The 23,509-nt window shown below is 36.0% G+C and overlaps 1 protein-coding gene across 1 annotated transcript in view; it reads right to left on the bottom strand.

Moving 5' to 3' along the window:
• Positions 1–23,509, bottom strand: part of USP14 (ubiquitin specific peptidase 14) — a 44,688-nt gene that overhangs the window by 6,818 nt on the left and 14,361 nt on the right. The window contains exons 4-10 of the mRNA XM_039217693.1: positions 18,899–19,003; positions 17,381–17,484; positions 9,893–9,951; positions 5,762–5,892; positions 4,768–4,848; positions 4,316–4,401; positions 2,624–2,738 (exon numbers count right to left, since the gene is read on the bottom strand). Of these exons, the coding sequence (XP_039073624.1) occupies positions 2,624–2,738; positions 4,316–4,401; positions 4,768–4,848; positions 5,762–5,892; positions 9,893–9,951; positions 17,381–17,484; positions 18,899–19,003 (681 nt within the window). The remainder of the gene's footprint in view (positions 1–2,623; positions 2,739–4,315; positions 4,402–4,767; positions 4,849–5,761; positions 5,893–9,892; positions 9,952–17,380; positions 17,485–18,898; positions 19,004–23,509) is intronic.

Here is a 23,509-nt window from a genome sequence, read left to right as displayed (position 1 = left end):
ATAAGTAATGTTTGAAGTTTTTAAATTGTGACCCAAGGGTTGCTCATATTCTGAGTTTATACTGTATTTTATATAACATAAAAAAGACTTTTATGGCTTCTGTCTACATACAGATTATCAGAATATTCTCATTAAAGGACAATTAAGAGAATGCAGGAAACCCTTGCTCTTTATACTTTATGAATAAAAGCCTTCTAGAACCAACCAATCACTATTAAATAGGAGAAAAGTCATCACAGAGAAAACCTGTTAATCTAACAAATGCGGAAAGCATTTAGCCATTATACATATTTTTTTAATGTTTATTTTTGAGAGAGAGAGATGGAGTGTGAATGGCGAAGGGGCAGAGAGAGAGGGAGACAAAGAATCTAAAACAGGCTCCAGGCTCTGAGCTAGCAGCACAGAGCCTGACGTGGGGCTCAAACCCATGAGCTGTGAGATCATGCCCTGAGCCAAAGTCCAAAGTTTAATGAACTGAGCCACCCAGGCTTCCCAACATATCTTAAGCATCATGTCTGCTTTTCCATTTCTTACGGCCTATGTAATACTCAGCAAGGCAGTTACCCCTCTGTACATCATATGGAAATGATAATAGGAACATACGTATCACAGTGCTATTGTTAGAATTATATGAGTTGATATGTGTAGAAAACATGGACAACCATTTGGCATATATTCTATGTTCAATAAACATTAGCTACTATTTCTCATATCAAAAAAAACCCACTAATGTGCTCTGCTTTATAAAAACATTTAATATGCAAGAAATTTGAGTTAAAACAATTTATTGCTAATGTTTACTATAAAAATATTACTTGTGTAAAATATTTTTTAATTTTTAAAAATTACTAATCATATTACAAAAGGAATTACTATGTAGCTGAACATTTAATCAAGTTTATTCCTCAGCAAAAACCGTAAAGAAATATGGGGCCAAATTACTCTAGAATAATCAGAACAAATGATAATAAAGCATCTAAAAAATGGGCAACATGGGGTGCCTGAGTGGCTCAGTTGGTTAAGCATCCAATTCTTAATTTCAGCTCAGATCATGATCTCATGGTTCATGGGTTCGAGCCCTGCATCAGGCTCTGTGATGGCAGTGCAGAGCCTGCTTGGGATTCTCTATCAAACTCTCTCTCTGCCTCTCCCCCACTCACTCACTCTCTCTCAAAATAAATACATACACATCTTTTAGAAATTATTTAAAAAATGGGCAAAACAATACAGTATCTGTTAAATACATGCTCTTCAAGAAAGCACATCTGGTGTGATGTTATTCATCAGGCAAGGTATATGAATTACCAATCCACTATCATTTTAGAAGAGTCAAGGACATTTAGCTTTTCCAATATTTTATAAAACTATGAAGAAAAATATCGTCCTGGAGAGTTCTTGCCAAAGCATTTCATTCCATTCTACAGTCACCAATTACCTTTATATACTTCATGATTTGATGCCTTGAAACTTACACATCATGATCTGTTATAGGACTCTTAGTGGTTAGCTTTTATTTGTAAGCTTTTAAAATAAAACTTCTCTTAAAAGCCATTAGGCATCATTACAACCCCCCTTCAGTATCACAGAGCACAGAATATTACTTTTAATTTGCCTCTTAGGTCCACATTTACCAACCCCCCCAACCAATCTTATCCAAAAACTGTAGATGGGAACTCCCTGATGACAAATTATCTTGTTTATCAATGCAATCCCTTCCTCAATTCACTGCCTATCTTCAAGACATGTATATATTTCCCAAACCAAAGTACTAAATTAGCAAGTAAAATTTTTAAATTTTATCAATCTTCTCATTAAAGAATGCATTCTGCAATATGGAAATGGGGAAGGAGTAAGAACTGGATAATGACAGTTATCAAGTTCTAGACCTGGCTCTGCCACAAACTAATTAAGTCACTTACATTCTGGGGCCTCAACTGCAATACCGATGCAGTGGCAGAGGACCCACATGGTCTGATTTGCATAGTGCAATCCCAGTTTATAACTCATCATTACTAATACACCCTCATCATAATACCCTAGGGCCTCCTGCAAGCCTCTGGTCACAACATTTTTGTCAACCTATTACATACACAACACACAACCTTGGGGTCATGTGTGTTTCCATTTAATAACAGCATATGTTGACACATTAACATCCTCTTCACAGCCAACTACACTATAATTCATCCCTGAACAAAGCTTATCTAGCAAACATTTTCTCCTTAAGGCTTATGTAACAAACACTGACACACGGTCTTCTTGGACTTAGAACACTAGACAGCACTTCAGCACTTTGGCTCAAGGCCATTTTAAACAGCAAATCACCAACATAAAGCACAAAATGCCAAAAAAAAAAAAAAAAAAAGTGGTACTAAAATTACTGTGAAAGGTGACTTGCTTATAGCTTATGAGCTGAAACAAGAAAGCAGAGCATCACCTTTTGGACCTCAGGTGAGACTGTGTCCAGCAACTCAAAATTTTTGCCACTCTGGAACATGTCTCCAAATGACCATGAAAGCACCACAAGTATTAATATTAGGAGGTAAAAATAAATTTTAGTAAGTAGATGCATCTGCAAATAGAGAATCCATTTATAATTAGAATCAACTGTAACTGAGCTTACCAATTTAAGTCCTGTAAAAAGATACTTGACTTCTTGATTGATAAAACAGCTAAGCTGAAGCTGATTTTCCTTCCCTTTAGTGACTTCTTCTTCTTCAGATTCTGTACATTTCATGCTTGAGAAATAAGATAAGGAATATACCAACAGGCATTCAATTTGTTATATTATCTTGAATATAATAAATTATCCTAATGCTATTAAAAGCAATAGCATTAATATCTGCAAATGACAAAGCCAATAAAGGGTTAGTATTCAAAATATATGAAGAACTTCTACAACACCAAAAAAAAAAAATCCAATTAAAAATGGGCAGAAGACATAAATAGACGTTCCTCAAAAGCAGATATACAGATAGCCAATACATGAAAAGATGGTCAACATTACTAATCATCAGGGAAATGCCAATCAAACCCACAGTCTCACCTCACATCTGTCAGAATGGCTAAAATCAAAAGTGTTGGCAAGGATGTGGAGAAAAAGGAACCCTAGTGAACGGTTTGTTGGTGGGAATGCATGCTGGTGCAGCCACGGTGTAACACAGAATAGAACAACCATATGATCCAGTAATTCCACTACTAGGTATTTATCCACAGACTATGGAAACACTAATTCAAAAAGACATATATGCACTCCCATGTTTATTGCATTATTTACAACAGCCAAATTATGGAAGTAGCCCAATTGATGGATAAATGGATAAAGATGTGGTGTATATATATGTATATATGTGTACACACACACACACACACACACACACACACACACACACAGGAATATTATTCAGCCATAAAAAAGACTGAAATCTTGAGATTTGCAACAACACTGATGATCTAGGCTATCACGCTAAGTGAAATAAGTCTGTCAGAGAAAGACAAATACCATATGATTTCACTCATATGTGGAATTTAAGAAACAAAAGAAGAAAGACAAACCAAGAAACAGCCTCTTAGCTACAGAGAACAAACTGATGGTTACTAGAGAGGATGTGGGTGAAATAGGAGAATGAGCACTGAGTAATGTATAGAACTGCTGAATTGCTATATTATACACCTGAATCTAATGTAATACTGTATGTTAACTATACTGGAATTTAAAAAAATTAATAGCATCATTCACTGGTATTTAAAACATTTTGGTTTCCAAGTAAATTCATTTCAACATACTTAAAAGTGCTACATTGACTTACCAACAATATGAGTAACGGGTATGCAGTAGGATAAACTGTAAGTAAATGTTTGGTACTCATAGTTTTAAAATGGTTTTAACACTAAGACACAAACAGAAATCTGTAAGTTTCTACCCATGACCAAGAAAACAGTCCTTCCCCAAATTCATGAATTCATGTTTTATTGTCTCAGTCTCATGTTTATAATCTGTCTGATGCATTATTTCATACAATTAAAAATTAATTCTCTATGAAGTGAATTAATGAGGTCGACTCCACTAAAGATGTTCTTAGGAAAAAATAATGAATATCTTCAAAGTATACACTTACCTAAATATTAGGATTACTCTAATGTGTGTATTTTTCCAAATTCCTAAGTTTCGCCACATTTTTCAGGCATAAAACCTCTGAAGAATTTCTCTTCATACCCCACCCACCACGTCAAACAGTCAACAATGCTACTGATACCAATTCACTTCTAGTAAGTTATGAGTACAGTCTCTACAAATCTTGGTTCATAAGGATACGTAGTTTCAAACTCAACTCCGAAGAACTGATCAATTAAACTTTTCTTTTTAGAAGGTGTCACTGCTGATGCAGATGAAGAATCTGTCTGCAAAAATTAAAACAAAAATTCCTAATTTACTTTATACAGATACTAATGTATATTTCTTCCTACATAATCCAGTTTAGTAATTACATATTTAAGCTTTTCAGAATGTAAGCCCTTTCTGTAAAATCCTTCTGTTCAAAAAACATTACCAAAAGACTGTAGATGCTCAATAATATCAATTATGTTTAACAAATACACTGCATTCAAGTGTCAAATGCAGGCCTTCAAATTCCAACTATGGGACTGAACATTTACAGTACTCAAGCACATGTGTATTAAGACAAATTTATTAAGCCTTTGGAATTGGCGAGGGGGGTGAAATCAAGGTATAATGGAAGTCTATAAGCACAAATAGATTTCAGTCACCTCTTTAACAGAATCATCTTCTATGGCTTCCAATTTCTGTTGCAATACTCGCATCATTTGTATCCAACATTCATTAGCATCCTGTAATTTTAAAATGACACAGTAAATAATCCTGGCTGTAAGTGTTGTATCTTTTTTAAGATCCTTCCAAAAGGATTACAGTTTCCTTAGGGAAAGGGAAGAAAGCTATTTTTATTTAAAAATATTAAGTCAAATGAGATATTATATGATCTTCAAAACAATGAAGAATTCCAGAATATTTATTCATTCATTCAAGAGAGGTTCACTGAGCTCCACCTTATGCTAAACACTGCTTGAGACACTAAGAATGAACACAGCAGTGACCAAAACAGAAGAAGTTCTCAAGGGGGATATAAATAAAATGTAACATAAATTCACCTTAAGAGAAGAGTTACAAAGAAAAAATAAAAGCAATATGGAAGCAGAAAGTGGGAAAGGAAGTGTGCTATTTCAATAGGATAGTCAAGAAAGCTTCTCTGATGCCTGGACATTTGAGCCAGAAGACCTAAACGAGGTGAGGAAGCAAGCCATGCACTGATCTGAAAGTCAAAGACCCTACAGAAAGAGGATGTGTGGAGGGTTTAAAAAATTGCAATGAAGCCACTGTAGAGGAGAGCCAAGGTAATAAGCAAGGGGGAGAGTGGCACATGGTGAACTCAGAGACGCAGCCAGGAGCAAGATTATTCAGGATTGGGATAGAAAATCACTAAGAGACAATAACAAGAGACCAACATAAGCCTATTTACAGTTTAAAAGGGACTCTAAAGGTTGTGTGGAGAAACACTGCAGATGACAAAAGCAGAAGCGAGATGATCAGTTAACAGAGACCACTCCAGGCAAGAGATAATGACAGTATGGACCAGAGAAGACTGATAACTGGAGTGTATTTGGAAATTCAAATAAATATGGTAAGTGTACAACACCTAGGTTTTACATTTACAAAGTGAAAACCCCAGAACCTTGCCCTGTTTACCTGTTGAAGATACTGTCCTTGTTCGCCCTTCTCTGCAAACTGTGGGAAAGCCATGTGCAAAAATTGCAGTAGGATAATAGGTGGAATACTAGAAGATGTTTTATCCATGGAATCAAACAAATCTCTAAGAGCTTAAAAAACAAAGCAAACACTGCTTAGTAAAACAGGGACATATTTAATACTGGTTAATATAAATTAATTCCAGATTAATACAAACCCAAAACCGCTGAGTACTTTTGAGTACATCTACTCCTTGGGGCACCTGGGTGGCTCAGTCGGTTAACCTCTGACTTTGGCTCAGGTCATGATCTCACAGTTCATGAGTTCAAGCCCTACATCGTGCTTTGTGCCGACAGCTCAGAGCCTGGAGCCTGCTTCAGATTCTGTGTCTCCCTCTCTCTCTGTCCCTTCCCCGCTCCCACTCTGTCTCTCTCTCAAAAATAATAAACATTAGGGGCGCCTGGATGGCTCAGTCGGTTAAGCACCCAACTTCAGCTCAGGTTATGATCTCACAGTTTGTGGGTTCGAGCCCCAAATCGGGCTCTGCTGACAGCTAGCTCAGAGCCTGGATCTTGCTTCAGATTCTGTGTCTCCCTCTCTCTCTGACCCTCCCCTGCTCACGCTGCCTCTCTCTCTCTCAGAAATAAATTAAAAAACATTAAAAATTTTTTTAAATAACATAAAAAAAATTTTAAGTATATCGACTCCTTTTGTAGTTTTCAGATTGCAAGTAAGAAAAAGATTTGTTTTTAAAACTTAACGAATTGACCTAAAGACTTTATAATGCACTAACTATAAACAACTTCTGACCCCTGCCCCTCTGTCTCTCTCCTTGCCAGCCTTTGTCTTCTAAAACAAAGCATGGTATATTCATTCAACACAGAGAACACATAACCTCTGTCTAGAGATTAAACAGGCTGATGTTACTGTTTTGGTACTAAGCCACTATCAGGCCACCACTCCCAACCAACCTCCTCTTCAGCGCATACTTAGTTCCCAACTACTCAACTCCTAAATATTAAGATCTGTTAAACATACATCCTAACTCTACTGAATAGTTAAGAATTGAAGCTAATTTGCCTTCTTAAAAGTCTTCCCTCTGCTATCCTCCCTCACATTCATAAAATCTCATGGTCATGGACTCAGGCCTGCTCTGGGAGTTCAGAATATTCCTGCTCTGCAAACTCCCTACTTTTCACACATTGCCCTTATTAAAAATTCCAGGCTGGACTCATTTTGTTAACGAATATGTGAAATGTTATCCATCATTATCATATACAAACTGAAGCCCAGTAAATACATCTCAGGACAAAGCCAGTGCTCCATAAAATGTTCCCAAATAAGACAACGTGGTGTTTAAAAATGTTTTTTTCTGGGGCACCTGGGTGGTACAGTCGGTTAAGCATCCGACTTCAGCTAAGGTCATGAATTATGGTTCTTGGGTTTGAGCCCCGCGCCGGGCACTGTGCTGACAGCTAGCTCAGAGCCTGAAGGCTGCTTCGGATTCTGTATCTCCCTCTCTCTCTGACCCTCCCCTGCTCACGCTCTCTCAGAAACAAATAAAACATTTAAAAAAAATTTTTTTTCAAGAGAGAGCAAAAATTAAACTTCACTACCAACCTTATGATTTTTAAAACAAACAACCTAAATTATAGTAACACTTTAAATTACACATTACTCAAAATAAAAAGTGATTTAAAATTTAATATATACCATAAACAGGGCATCTCAAAGTATTTCATTAGTTTGAAAGAAAAAGGTCAAAAATGCACTATACATTGAAAGAGACTAGTAAGACGCAACAACTAAATACATGTGATCCTAAACTGGCTCCCAAAGAAAAGAACTTTATAATGGGAATACTGGATCAACTGCCAAAATTTAAGTAGTCTGTATTTTAGAGTACTTTATCCATGTTAAACTCCTAGATTCTGAAAAATGATAATTGTCTTGTGATTATGAATGTCCTTATTCTTGGGAAATACATACTGAAGTATTCAGCAATCAGCCAGGATGTCTGCACCTTACTCTTGAAGGTTCAAAAAAAGAAAACAAAAAAACAAAAACAAAAAAAACATGGTTACAGACAATGAGCCAGGTATGACAAAAAGTTAGTAATTGGTGAATTCTTCGAACTGTTCTGTAAAGTTAAATTTAGCACAAAACAGGGGTCCCTGGGTGGTTCAGTCAGTTAAGCATCCAACTCTTGGTTTCAGCTCAGATCATGATCTCCCATGGCATGGATTCAAACCCCACATGGGGCTCTGTGCTGACAGTGAGGAGCCTGCTCAGGATTCTCCCTCCCTCCTCTCTCTCAATGCCCTCCCCGCTCACACTCTGTCTCTCTCTCAAAATAAATAAATAAACATTTTTTAAAAATTAGCACATGGGCACCTGGATGGCTCAGTCAGTTAAGTATCCAACTTTGACTCAGGTCATGATCTCATGGCTCAGGAGTTTGAGGCCCAAGTCGGGCTCTGTACTGACAGCTTAGAGCCTGGAGCCTGCTTCAGAATCTCTGTCATCCTCTCTCTCTGCCCCTCCCCTGCTCACACTCTGTCTCTGTCTCTCTCTTAAAAATAAATAAACATTAAAAAAAGTTAACACAAAGTAAGATTTAAAAATGAAAAACAGTATCTTCCATCTCATCAATACTGCAAGCCTCTTAGAGAATAATGGAAAAGTTGCTGAAATTCCAAGTTACTCTCAGATACAAAAGCAAACAAGTAAACTAGATAAAAACGATAATATTTTCTTCATTAAAAAGTTCCAACAAATTAAACCTTTCAGGAACAAAAATGGTCAAAGGAAAAATCTCTAACTACAAATGACACAAAGAAACATACTGTTTTCATAGTATTACAAATTAGCAGCTGACCACAAAGAGATATCACTTCACACCCGTAGGCAGGCTATAATCAAAGACAGACAATACCAAGTATTATTAACAATACAGAGAAATGGGAACCCTCACTTCATGCTAGAAGAAATATAAAATGATGCAGCTGCTTTGGAAAACAGCCTGGCAATTCCCCAAAAATTAGTGTATAGTTACCATATGACCCAGCAATTTCACTCGCAGATATATACCCAAGAGAAGTAAAAATCATGTCCAAAGAAATGCTTGTAAAAGTTTTTAGCAATACTTACAAGTCAAAAGTGGAAACCACCCAAATGCCTATCACTGATGAAAGGACAAATGAAATACAATATATCCCTACAATGGAATCTTTTTCAGCAATAAGGAATCAAGCACTAATACGTACTACATTGTGGATGAACCTTGAAAACATTCTAAGTGAAAGAAGCCACTCCAAAAAAACCATATATTATAAGTTCCATTTTTGTCAAAAATCCAGAATAGGCAATCTGGAGACTGACAGTAGCTGTCAGTCTTTACAGCTGAGTGGCTGTAAAGGCTGGGGGGCTGTAAAGGCTGGGGGTGGAGATGGGAAAATAGGGTGACTGTTAAAGGTTACAGAGTTTCTTTTTCAAAGTGATGAAATGTTCTAAAATGGACCTGTGGTGGTGGCTGCACAACTCTGAGGCTACTAAAAGACGAATCGTGCACTTTAAGTGCATAAATTGTATGGTATGTGAACTGTATCTCGATTAAGCTGTTACAAACAAAAAAAGAGATGCAGCCATAAAAATAGCTTATCAATCTAACCCAATGACTTAAAGTATTCACTTGTAAAACCATCCCAAAACGAATGGTCTCATGTAATGAAGAAATGTTATTCCCATGCTTTAAGAACTTGTTTCTCCTCATACTTCATACACCACCTTCTTACACTAACCCTAGACTCTCTCTTATAATGGCTGCATCAACTATAATAAAACCTACCTCTGGCTATCCCCAGAGATATGTCTTACTAATAGAACTTAAGGCCAAAATTAAATTTATTCCAAAAAACCCAAAGAATGTTTTTCCAGAAAAGACAGACATCAATGGTTTATAATTTGGATAATAAAATAAAATGTAAGTATAAGTACTCTGATTTTAATGAGACAATATTTTACAAAACACATTTTGTAAACTGAAAGCTACTAAACAAACTATGAGTGAAAAATAACACTTTTTGAATACTACACTGCCCTCTCAAAAAGAAGTATATTTAAGATACTGACCTGCAGTAATATATTGTGCTGAAGCCATTTCCCCTGAAGCTCTCAAGGCACCTGCATACCTAGAAACATTAGGCAGAATTAAATAGGATTCAAATTCATTCTGAAACTCAAATGAGAAGAAACTAGTTAAAAGAGCTTATTATGATACCTTCAACTGCAAGTTTATCAGAGTTGTTCCCACCTTTATACTTCCTTTTCTTTTGGTCTTGTTCCATTAACAATTATAAAGGCAAAAAAGAACACTAGGAAAAAAGGGAATTTAGGGGTGCCTGGGAGGATCAGTCAGTTGAGACTCTGACTCTTGGTTTGGGCTCAGGTCATGATCTCACAGTGCAGGGGACTGAGCCCTCCATCAGGCTCTGCGCTGACAGCACAGAGCCTGCTTGTGATTCTCTCTCTCTCCCTCTCCCTCTCCAAATAAACGTTTAAAAAAGGCAGGGGGGGTGCCTGGGTGGCTCAGTTGGTTAAGCGTCCAACTCTTGGTTTTGGCTCAGCTCATGATCTCACATTTTTGAGTCTGAGCCCCAAGTCAAGCTCAGTGCTGACAGTGCAGAGCCTTCTTGGAACTCTACCTCCTCTCTCTCTGCCCCTCCCCTGCTCGCTCACTCTCTCTCATAACAAATAAACTTAAAAAGAAAATTTTTTTAATTCCTAAAAACAATATGAAACAAAAAAGTAAGCATTTCATATCCATTATTACAAAGAAAATAAAATACAATTTCAGAAATAACAAAGAAAAAAAGCATTAGATCAAAAACATTAAATCAAAGTCAAGATACCTACATTCAGCATTAACTTTGTATGTAACATTAAATAAGTCCCTTAATTTTCAAGTCTGTCTGCTTACCTATAAGTGAGTGTTTCTGTTAAATAATTTCTAATTTATAATTCTCAGTTAATTTACAACAACACAAACGACTGGTCATCCAAAGGAAATAATCAAGCTAGTATTTATTTATACAATGTCTTATGACATGGGATCAGAAATTATCATTCATTTATCCAACACCATGGGGTAGGAGAATGACTGCCTATTCACTATGATTAAAATTATGCTCGGGGCGCCTGGGTGGCTCAGTTGGTTGAGTGTCTGACTTCAGTTCAGGTCATGATCTCACAGTTCGTGGGTTCGAGTCCTGCGTCGGGCTCTGTGCTGACAGCTTGCTCAGAGCCTGGAGCCTGCTTCGGATTCTGTGTCTCCCTATCTCTCTGACCCTCTCCTGCTCATGCTATATCACTCTCTCTCTCAGAAAAAAAAAAAATTATGCTCACGTACCACACACCCACTAGAGGGAATAACATGACAAAGAAGAGTATCAACCAAGATTGGCAAGAATGTAGAGCCATAAGAATGATCAATACCATCAATAACATGGATAAATTTCAAAAACTATGCTAACTGAACTACAACAAACTAAAAATATATTCTGTACACTCCAATTCCTGAATGCAGAAAACTAACGTATCAATAGCTGTGTGCAGTTGAGTAGTGGGTGGGGATGAGGACTGGGAAAAGGTAGAAGTATAAAAACTTCTTGGGATGAGGGAAATGTTCTGTAACTTGTAAAATGGGTTACAGATATTTGCATTTATCAAAACTGATCACACCAAATACAAGGTATTTACTAAATGTAAATTACATTTCAATTTAAAAAGAAAAAAACTTTGGGGCACCTGGGTGGCTCGTTCAGTTGAGCATCTGAATTAATTTCAACTGATCCCAGGGTTACGGGATCGAGCCCTGCGTTAGGCTCCATGCTGAGCACGGAGACAGCTTAAGATTTTCTTTCTTTCTCTCTCTACCCCCCTCGCTGCCCCCTCCCCTACTCGTGTGCACACTTTCCCTAAAATAAAAAATAAGTAAAATTTAAAGATGTCTATGCTTATGTAAACAGAGTGAAAAAGGTGACAGAAAATATGTCAAATTAAACCAACTGAAAAGTTCTGTTTGTCTAGAGATTTTGAAAATTGCCAGGACTCAAGTTTTTTAAAATTTTTCAATACACAATTCATAACAATGTCTAAATTATATATATTCATTTTAAAAAGTGAAAATCATAATAGTTTCCCTCTTAGTTTACAACTTCTTAATAGGCACTTCTGAAGTTAAAGTACTAATAAAGCAAGTGTATCCCAAAACATCACTGAAGTATATAATGACATAACTGCTGTTGTTACTGAATTTTACTTCTAGGTACAGGATAACATTACTACGTAACTATTCCTGCATTTATGGCAAGGGCTATACTAATGAATTATCTTCTCTTTTTTTTAAGTCATGAAGAATAGGAAAAGCATAATTCATTTAGTACTACCTTCCCACCAAAAACCTCTCATTATACCAAGAAAACATTTTTCATTTTTTTAATGCTTATTTTTTAGAGACCGAGAAAGACAGAGAGAGACAGAGACAGAGAGAGACAGAGCACAAGCAGGAAAGAGGCAGAGAGAGGGAGAATCTGAAGCAGGCTCCAGTCTCTGAGATGTCAGCACAGGACCCGATGTGGGGCTCGAACTCACCAGCCACGAAATCATGACCTGATGCTTAATTGATTGAACCACCCTACCAAGAAAATACTTAATTCCTAATTAAGATAAAACCAATAAGCCAAATAACATTAACAGTTGAACTTTACAAAGACAAACTGTTAAGAAAAAAAAGAAATTGAAAAGAATACGGAGAGATGTAACAGAAATACTGAGAGGTTTTACAGAAAATAAAAAAAAGTAAGAGTACTTTTTCTAAGAAAGTCTTTACGAAATCAAGAAATAAAAACTAAATGATATAGAAAATTCAAATGTAATTAATAAGCTTAATGTCTATTATACTTTATTACCTACAAAAAAGAGGACATTTTGACTTTTCAACCATCTGTGAAATACAATAATCAATCATACATCAGCTAAACCCAAACATTCATCAATAGAAACAGATATTTTGTAGTAGATGCATGTGGTGGCATAGTACACAGCATGAACATCCATCAACTACAAGTACATACACACGGTTAAGACAAAAAAAAAAAAAAGAGCCAGGCCCAAATTAACACCATCCATATTTCTGTGTATAAAGAGTTCCTAATAGGCAAAATTAATCCATGAGGTTAGAAGTCACATTTATCATTAACAATTTTGAACAGAAAAATGGAGGTAGCCATCAGGAAGGGATAGTTATGAGGGAATTTTTAGAGGCTGATAGGGTTCTGTTGGTCTGTGTTGGTTATAAAGATGTGCCCACTCTGGGATAATTCATTCATGTACATTTCTGTATGTTAAAATTCAATCATTAAAAAGTGAATTCAGAGTCAAAAGAATTTTATAGTGTTTTTTTCCCCCAAAAAAACATGCGAACAGCCTCATCTAATGAATAGGGAACAGCAAACAAAACTTAGAACTAAATACTGTACTTTCATTACTACACAAGAACAAATAAATGATCTAAGCATACAATTTAAGAAATCAGAAAATAAAACAAGCCTAAGGGAAACAGAGATAAGTTAATACAAACAAAAGTAGGATGAATCAAACAATCAATAAAAGCGACTGAATATATCAAATAGCTGATTCTTTGAAAAATAAAATACACAAACCTCTGGCAAGATAATGCAGGGAAAAAAATACATATAACAAAAATGAAAATGGGGGTAAATACAGGTCCAAAAATGGATAATTCTTATGCTAAAATATCTTAAAGACATAAGGACAAATTCATAGGAAAACATAAAAAATAATCAAAACTTATTCCAAAAGACAGAAAATGTTCATTTAAAATGCCAAAAATAAAAAGGTCGCATCCAGCCAATTTTATAGTTAGGTTCTATGAAGAACAGGTCATTCCTATTCAAATTTGAAAATGCAAGTAAAATATCAACCTAGTAATTGCTAAGGAAAAAACTATGTGGTACTTACCAAGACATGCCTTGCCAATCTCTAGATCTCTAGTAAGATAAAAATATGGCCATGTGATATGGTCTTTTGTAAGTAACTCACAGGATTTAAGGTTAAGTATATATGTATATATACACACACATACTTTTTAGTTCTAAATTTAGAATGCCTACTTATCATGAGGCATTGATCCTAATAAGAAGGCTCAAGCAAACTAGATTTTACCTGTAGCTCTGGTTCTTGGCCCTCACTGCCTCTTCAACTAACCTAGCCTATTTCCCTTCTATCCTTTAGCAATATACACCTCTCACTCTCCAGAACCTGTCAAATAAAAATTCTTAAGTATTTAAGGATGGGCTTCAGCATTGCCAGTTGTAAAACACCTTCCATGGAAGTTTCTCTCTCTTCTTTCATTCCTATTTTATCAGTTAGTGCCATTTTTCCAAAAACATACAACCTCATCCATGTCCTCTTGTAGTAAGTTAGTTAAGTACAAGGGCTTCTGGCCACCTGTAAAAGCTTAGCATTCAAAAAATATTTCACATGGTCAAGAAAACTTAAATCAATAGGATGAAATCTCCCGTTTATAAAACTCAGAGAAATAACCCCAAAACATGAAAGAGTTCTCCCTGGAATAGAGGCTGGAAGATATCCCAGATGAAGTACAGAGAAGTCTTGGAGGTAAGGCAAGTCTGTTCCAAGTAGCAAGCTTTCAGTGTAGAGAGTTGCCCAATAAGCTGCTCATTCAACTCATTTGTGAATGAAACATAAGGAAGAGAACATGGTTGCATAAGATAACTACACAATCTTGACACAAACGAGAGAAGATCAATCCTTACATCTAAGAGAACAGAGTTTAAATTAAAAGGTCCAAACAAAGGGGGTGGGGGTGGGGGGAACCTTTAAATAAGAACACTTCAGAACCTCGGAGAAAGAAAAGCAGGAATCATATCCAAAATTAAAAACGTGAGATTAAAGAAAGTTATGATAAGTAGCTGTGACACAAAGCTAATGCACAACTCCGTGAAATGTAAAATAGAACTGAGGCACTCTCCTAGAACACAGCACGTAAAATAAAAAATCCGAAGTGCAGAGAAAAAAGAAGAAACATGAAAAATAGATCCAGAAACTATTATTCAGAATATAAGAGAAGCCAGATAAAATAAAGGAGAAACAATATTTGAAGAAATAACAGCCAAGACTGTCCAACGTTTAGGACAAGAGTCCTTACACTAGAAGTGCTCACTCAGCACTAAGAAGATAAATAAAACCTCACACCTACCCTAAAAGAAAACCTTAAAAATTAACAGAAAAGAGTAAGAAATGAGACTGATACTAGATCTCTCATAAGTACCTATGGGCACACAAAAATAGTGGAAAAGTAACTACAAACCTCTGAGGAAAAAGAACTCTAACATTTCCCATCAAAGCAGTTCTGAAACAGTACCAAACATAACAGTCTTTCTCAATTAAACTGTAAGTGCCTTGAAGATAGGTACTGTGTCTTGGTTTACTACACCAGCTATAACCTAGGCAACTTCGCAAATACCTAACAAGTATTCACTTCAGAGAAATTTAGAAAACTTTCAATTACTCTCAGGTTTCTGCATAATCCTCTTTCCTCTCTACTGCCCAGTTCTATCAAAGCCTTTCCACAAGCTGCTAAGGAAAAAAAAAGGGGGGAGGGGAGAATCAGCATTCATAAATCTGGCTTAAGAATTCAAACTGCAATTTAGAATTCTATCCTACATTAACATGTGGCAATGTATACACCAAGACAGTTGTAATAAATTTGCTGAGAATTAAGTCACATTTTTAAAAGTTATATACATTTATACTCAATGAGGAGAATCTTCATTTACAGACTATTTCACAGGCTGTCGAAACATGGATAACTGGTTACTATTTTTTTTCTTTTGTATAGTGGTATAAAATTATTCACCAGCATAAGGACAAATCAATACAAATAAAGGTATTTGTTTGTAGACTAAAACTGAGAGTCCAGAAATAAACCTTATTATATACATCATGGTCAAATGATTTTCAATAAAGGTGCTAGGGCAATTCATCAGGGAAAGAAGAATCAGCAAAAGGTATTCAAAAAACTGGATATCCATTTGTAAAAGAATGGTATGAGACTGACTGAAAATAGATCAGAGCCATAAATTTAAGTGTTGAAATTATATAGCTCTTAAAAAAATATAAGATCATATATTTGTGACCTAGGATTAGGCAACTATTTCATATGTAAGACACACACACACACACACACACGGAAAAATTAAACTACATCAAAATTAAAAACTCTTGTGTTACAAATCAGTAACATCAAGAAAGTGAAGACAACTCACAAAATGAAGAAAATATCTGCAAATTATCTATCTGAAAAAGGACTTTACATCCAGAACGTATAAAGCACACATAACTGAATAATAAAAAGACAAAACCATTTAAAACACAGACCAAGAGAGCACGTGGGTGGCTGAATTGGCTGAGTGCCCAACTTCGGCTCAGGTCATGATCTCATTATTTGTGAATTTGACCCTTATGTGGGGCTAACTGCTGTCAGCACAGAGCCAACTTCAGATCTTCTGTCTCCCTCTCTCCCTGGCCCCCTCACCCATGTATGCACGCACACATGCTCTCTCTCAAAAATAAACAAAAAAAAAAGATTAGAGTTTAAAAAAAACATAAAGGATTTGAACAGACGTTTCCCCAAAGAAGATATACAAGCCAATAAATACATAAAAAGATGCTCATCACTAGTCATTAGGTAAATGCAAATGATAACTATAATGAGATACCATTTTACCATTAGGATGACTATAATCAAAGACATCTGAACAAAAAGATTGGCATGGAGGTGGAGAAATTGGAACTCTTTTACGTTGCTGGTGAGAAGAGAAAATGGTGCCAAGCAGTTTGGCAGTTTCTCAAAATGCTGTTTAACAAAGACTTATTACATGACCAAGTAATCCACTCATATCCAAGAGAAATGAAAACAACTGGTCTGCACAAAATCTTCTCCCTGAATGTTCCTTATTAACATTATCATAACAGCCTCAAAATGGAAACTAATCAATGTTTATCAACAGATGCACATATTAACACAATATGGTATGTCCATAGAGTTAAAGATTATTCAGCCATTAAAAAATGAAGTACTGACATACATACTACAACATGAATAAACCCAGAAAATATTATGCTAAGTAAAAGAAACCAGTCATAAAAATTATTTATTGTATGATTCCATTTATATGAAATGTCCAGAAAAGGCAAATGTGTAAGACAGAAAGTAGATAAATGGCTGCCTAGAGCTGGAAGTGGGAAAGGTAAAACGAGTGACTGCTCAGCAACAGGTTTCTTTCAGGAAGGAAGAAAATAATCTAAACTTAGACTGTGGGGATGGCTGTACAACCCTATGAATAAAGACCATTTAATCAAATATTTTAAACAGATGAATTGTACAATAAATGAATATCTCAAATAAAGCTGCTCAAAAACTATACATACAAGTATACACTAAACACTACTCACCCAAATGTGAACCTCCCTTACCTACCAATAGGACTTAACAACATTTCTCTTTGGCCTTACCTTTTAAGGGCATCTTTGAGTTCAGGCACAGAACGAATACACTGAACTGTAGCATTCATGTAACAAGTGTTACCAAGATTCGTCAATCCACATGGTAATTCCATCTGATAAGGAAAAGGATAACTCATTTTTATAAAATGACATAGCATATACAAAATTCCTAAAATTTACACTTTGAGGTACAATTTACCAACTCATACCAATTTATATTCCACATTCACCCGAAAGTAACAATGTCTTATATCCCAACAGAAATGTGTACTTGCAATATGCTGACAAATATTCTGTGTTTTAACTCCCTTCTTGAAAATAAGAGAACAATCGTTAGGAGTCTTGCCCGCCTTTGCAGGCTTATCAATACAACGAGGTAACAAAGTATACATAGAAACACTTCAAAAAAACAGAAAAAAAAGTAACACTATAAAAATGCTCAATGATAAAAAAATAACATTTGACAAGTTTGTGTTGACCAGTTTTTTTTAAAACAATATTGTAATTTAGAACACATTGTATTTTCAACAAGGAAAATTTTAAGAATTTAAAACCAGCTTTCTTTTTTTAATATAGTTTACTGTCAAGTTGGTTTCCATATAACACCCAGTGCTCATCCCAACAAGTGCCCTCCTCCATGCCCATCACCCATTTTCCCCTCTCCCCCACCCCTCATCAACCCTCAGTTTGTTCTCAAATAAGTATTTAAGAGTCTTTTATGGTTTGCCTCCCTCCCTCTCCTTACTATCTTTTCCCCTACCCCTCTCCTATGATCCACTGTTAAGTTTCTCCTGTTCCACATATGAGTGAAAATATATGGTGTCTGTCCTTCTCTGCCTGACTTATTTCGCTCAGCATAATACCCTCAAGGTCCATCCATGTTGCTACACATGGCCAGATTTCATTCTTTCTCATTGCCATGTAGTATTCCATTGTATAGATAAACCACATCTTCTTGATCCATTGGTCAGTTGATGGACACTTAGGCTCTTTCCATGATTTGGCTATTGTTGAAAGTGCTGCTATGAACATTGGGGTCCATGTGCTCCTATGCATCAGCATTTCTGTATCCCTTGGGTATATTGCTATTGCTGGGTCATGGGGGAGTTCTATTGTTAATTTCTTCAGGAACCTCCACACTGTTTCCCAGAGGGGCTGTACCAGTTTACATTCCCAACAAGAGTGTAGGAGGGTGCACATTTCTCCATATTCTTGCCAACATCTAGAGTCTCCTGATTTTTTCATTTTAGCCACTCTGACAGGTGTGAGGTGGTATCTCAGGGTAACAACCCAGCATTTAAACTAATTATCCTCTTTAAGCTTGTTTTCCCATAAAGTAATAGCAGTTAGCATCGCCACTTAGTAAAGATACTAATTGACTTAGCATTGAATTATCCAATTATTTCTACTACTAAAAACATACATCTTAATACTAACAATTAAATCTTTAAAACATTTAGATGCTACTTGCTGAAAGGCATCCTAGTAACTATAGCAATCAAATATATAAAATGTCATATGTCTTACTGCAGATGCTAACTGTTCTTCAGTCATGTCTTCTACAAAGACAGTTTTAGCTGAGGGCTCCTCTGGAAGAGCATCTGCTGACCCCATCATTAGTAGAGTCATTCCCTGTTTTTAACACAAAACAATTAAATTCCATAAAAATGTTCAAATGATTTGTATATCCAACAAAAGAAACCAGACAGAATAACAACACATATTGCATGCTTGTATTTGCCAGAAAAGGTAAATCTGCAAAGACACCAAGTAGACTAGTGGTTGCTAGGGATAAAGGTGGGAAGAGGGAGTGACTTAACAGGCACCCATTTTTTCCAAGGGCGATGGAAATGTTCTAAAATTATATTGTAGTGAAAGGATACACAACTCTTATCAATATACTAAAAGCTGCTGATTAAAAAAAAAAAAAAGGTACTGAGCTGGCTGTTCAGGCCAGAGGTCACCTGCTTATCTGCAAAGGGGAGTGAAGAAACTTCAAAATAGTGGGACTTCTGTATCATCACTGTGGTGGTGATTACATGACTCTATAAAATTAAGCAAATTCAAACTGTATACTAACAATAGGTGAATTTTAATCCATAATAATTATGCCTCACTGAAGCTAGGAGAAAAATAAATACTGTCATAAAGACAGGTGAGATTGGGGGCACCTGAGTGGTTCAGTCAGTTAACTGCCCAACTTTGGCTCAGGTCATGATCTCATGGTCCGTGGGTTCAAACCCTGCGTCTGGCTCTGTGCTGACAGCTCAGAGCCTGAAGCCTGCTTCAGAGTCTGTGTCTCCCTCTCGCTCTGCTCCTCCCCTGCTCACACTTCTCTCTCAAAAATAAACAAAAGTTAAGACAGGTGAGAATGTTTAAATACTGGAGTGGAGGGAATTCTTGAAATAATCATTAACCTTTAGTGGAATCATTTCTCCCCATAACAAACAAAGCACAGAGAAAATTCTTTCTGTGAATGTCTATTTGTAACTGTAACAATTATTTACATTTTAATAGAATTATTTTGAGAGCAAACCCTCCATTATTAAAAAGCATCAAACACCTAAGTTCAAAATATCCAATTTCATAGTTCTACATTATTAGCCTAAGGGAATGTTTATATTCAATACATATGTAACATTCCATACAACAGAAGAACAATGTCCCCCTAACCCTCGTAATCCTGAAATGTGAACAATATCTTACTATGGAAGACATGAATGCATAAGACAAAGAAGAGTAGGGAGGTTTAAAAAAAAAAAAAAAGAGAAGATAAAAATTTCTAGATGAGGATTAAAATTAGAAAATTAATAAGGCTGGGACACCTAGTTGGCTCAGTCAGTGGAGCATGCAACTCTTGATCTCAGGACTGTGAGTATGAATTCCTTGTTGAGTGTAGAGATTAAAAATAAAGCCTTTAAGAAAATTAATAAAGTTAACAAACTCAGTCTTGAGAGTACCTATGCTGAAATCCAATAACCTTCACTTTATCACCGGTTATTTTTAACTTAAGCTTTCTGTAAGATAATGGCAAAGCAATACTAAACCATCACTAAAGAATCTTTTTCCAAAGACAACTATCTCAAGAAAACCAAGTATTTAAACAAATGTACTTGCAACAGTTTGTTAGAAATATAAAAGAAAAACAAAACCAATTAAAAAACTAAACATAACAAGATATATGTACTACTCTAATAAGAAAACTATAAAGCTTTACTTAGAGATACAGCAAAACACCTAAATAGTAAACTGAAGGTCATGACTGATGTGAAGAACAAAGGTAAAATACAGAAATAAATTAAAATTCCTTACAACTTACAGTCCACTGGCAAACCCATTGACCTGAGACAGGCAGAGTAATCTTCCTCAAGGAGCTTATTAGCTGCTTCAGTGTTAATTAATACTTTGCTATAGGCAAAAGGCAAACTTAGCTTGACATTAGCCTGACCTCCAGGATCCTATAAAAAAAAAATCCCTTTGGAATCTTCCTTTATCTCTACCCTCCCAGGGTACATGTTAGCAATCATCTTCCAAACATGTAGCCACTAATACACATCTAAAGAGTCTCATGACTAAGGTTTTACTAGACAGTAAATGACCGTATCCTAACAACAGCTAGCCCCATAAGGTCCTAGAAACCTTGCTTCCAAATTCCTTAGAAACTTAAACTATCCCTAAATCCCTCCCAACTTGAAAGTATATAATCAGTCACTCCACACCATCTCAGTGCAGCTTCTTCTGCTAACAGATCCTGCCTTGTGCTTTAATAAAGCCCCCCTTTCTGCATCAAAGACATGTCAAGAATTCATTCTTGACCATTCACTCATGAACCCCAACATTTTCACAGCCCTAACCAATTCCTAGACTAAGAACATTATTATAAAGATGGGATTCCAAATTATTATATAAATTTAATTTCTTTCTGAAACTTTACAAAATGATTCATTCATGTAGCAAGTTTATACTCATAACAATAGCTAAGAAATTTTTAAATGTTTTTATTTATTTCTGAGAGAGAGAGAATGAGCAGGGGAGGGTCAGAGAGAGAGGGAGACACAGAATCTGAAGCAGGCTCCAGGCTCTGAGCTAGCTGTCAGCACAGAGCCCGACGCAGGGCTCAAACCCACAAACCATGAGATCATGACATGAGCCGAAGTCAGATGCGTAACTGACTGAGCCACCCAGGTGCCCCAATAGCTAAGAAATTTCTAAAAAAGAATAAAGAAAGACTAAAGAAAAGAGATTATGCAATGAAGAATGTTGAGGAAAACTGGATAAGAATTTAGAAAAAAAATAATCAGTTCTCACCTCATGGTATAGTCATGCCTAAAATGAATTACACATTAGAGATGTAAAAAAATGAAACAAATAATTACCAAAACATGTAAGTGAATCCAAAATATCTTGCTTTGCCGGAAGATTTTCTAAAACTGACATAAAAGATCAAAGAACTTATGTCACTAACTGCAAAAATCTTGAGAACTTCCAAGTTTAAACTATCAGTCAAAATTTAAGAGGAAAGACTAGAAAAAAAATTACACTATATAAAAGCACCTTAAAAAAAACCAGTAAGGCGAACACACAATAAAAAACTGGGCAAAAGAGATAAATGGTAAACAAGCAAAAGTCTTAAGTTAAGCTTCTACCATAAGAAGCTAGAAAAAGTATACATTAAAAACCCAAGTAGAGGTGCCTGAGTGGTTCAGTCGATTAAACGTCCAACTCTCGATTTTGGCTCAGGTCATGATCTCACAGTTCATGAAATGGAGCCCCACATTGGGCTCTGTGCTGACAGCACTGAGTCATCTTGAGATTTCTCTCTCTTTCTCTCACTCTGTCTCTCTCTCTCTCTCCCCCTCCCCTGCTCACGCTCTCTCCTTCTCAAAATAAATCAACCTGAAAAAAAAGTAAAAGAAGGAAATGAAGCAAAAAGGTGAAATCATTAATGAATAAACAAGCAAAAGTTGATTCTTTGGGGGGGGGAACATCAATGAAATTGACAAACCTCTGGGTAGATAATGAAGAAAGTGAGAGAGAAATCACAATATGCCAATGCCAGAAAAGAGAGAGAGAGAGAAAACAGCACTACAGACCCTAGAATTAAAGGATATTAAGAGTGTATTATGCCAATCAACTCAACAATCTAAACTGTAAATTAAATGAACCAATTCCTTAAAAGATGCTAATTGCCAAAATCATGTAAAAGAAAATTTAACATCTGAATAGTTCCCCATTTATTAAATACACTAAATCTTAAAGTCTTCCCATAAGCTCCAAGCCTCAATGAAGAATTCTCTAAAACATTTTTTAAAAATCTCTTTCAGAAAAGAACTTCCTCCAACTAATGGTGAACATCTGTAAAACAACTCCAGCCAAGACTGGAGATTTTTCTTCTAAGATCAGGAGAAAAGCAACAATGTCCACTATCAACCACTTCTACTCAACACTGTGTGCTGAAAATCCTAACCAGTGAAATACAGCAAAGGAAAAAAGTAATAAAAGGGGAAATTGAAAAGGAAAGAATAAAACCATTCTTTTTAAAAAATTTTTTTAATGTTTTCTTTCTTTCTGAGAGAGAGAGGGAGGGAGAGAGAGAGAGCGCGAGTGTATGAGCAGGGGACGGTCAGAGAGAGAGGGAGATACAGAATCTGAAACAGCCTCCAGGCTCTGAGCTAGCTGTCAGCACAGAGCCCAATGCGGGGCTCGAATCCACGAACTGCGAGATCATGACCTGAGCCAAAGCTGAACGCTTAACCGACTGAGCTACCCAGGCACCCCAAAATAAAATCATTCTTATTTGCAGCATGACGGTATACCAACCTACATTATCCTAAACACCAATATGTAAAAATCAGCAAAATCACAGGCCACAAGATCCATATACAATAATTCTACCTCTATATATTAGCAATAAACAATCAGAAGATAACACTCAAAAACCCCTTTATGATAGCATCAAACCATGAAATACTTAATGACATTTAACAAAACATGTATAAGACCCTAAACTGAAAATATAAAACACTGTTTTTGAGAAATTTTAATATCTAAATAATGGAGAGGTATATACCATGCTTGTAAATTAGAAGACACAAATATTAAGATGTCCCAATTTGAGGAGTACCTGGGTAGCTCAGT

Source organism: Hyaena hyaena, unplaced genomic scaffold (assembly GCF_003009895.1).
Source record: "Hyaena hyaena isolate Hyena2069 unplaced genomic scaffold, ASM300989v1 scaffold_14, whole genome shotgun sequence".
In the NCBI taxonomy this organism is placed as follows: Eukaryota; Metazoa; Chordata; class Mammalia; order Carnivora; family Hyaenidae; genus Hyaena; species Hyaena hyaena.
The sequence above is the reverse complement of the archived record's forward strand: the minus strand, read 5'-3'. Positions and strand labels throughout refer to the sequence as shown.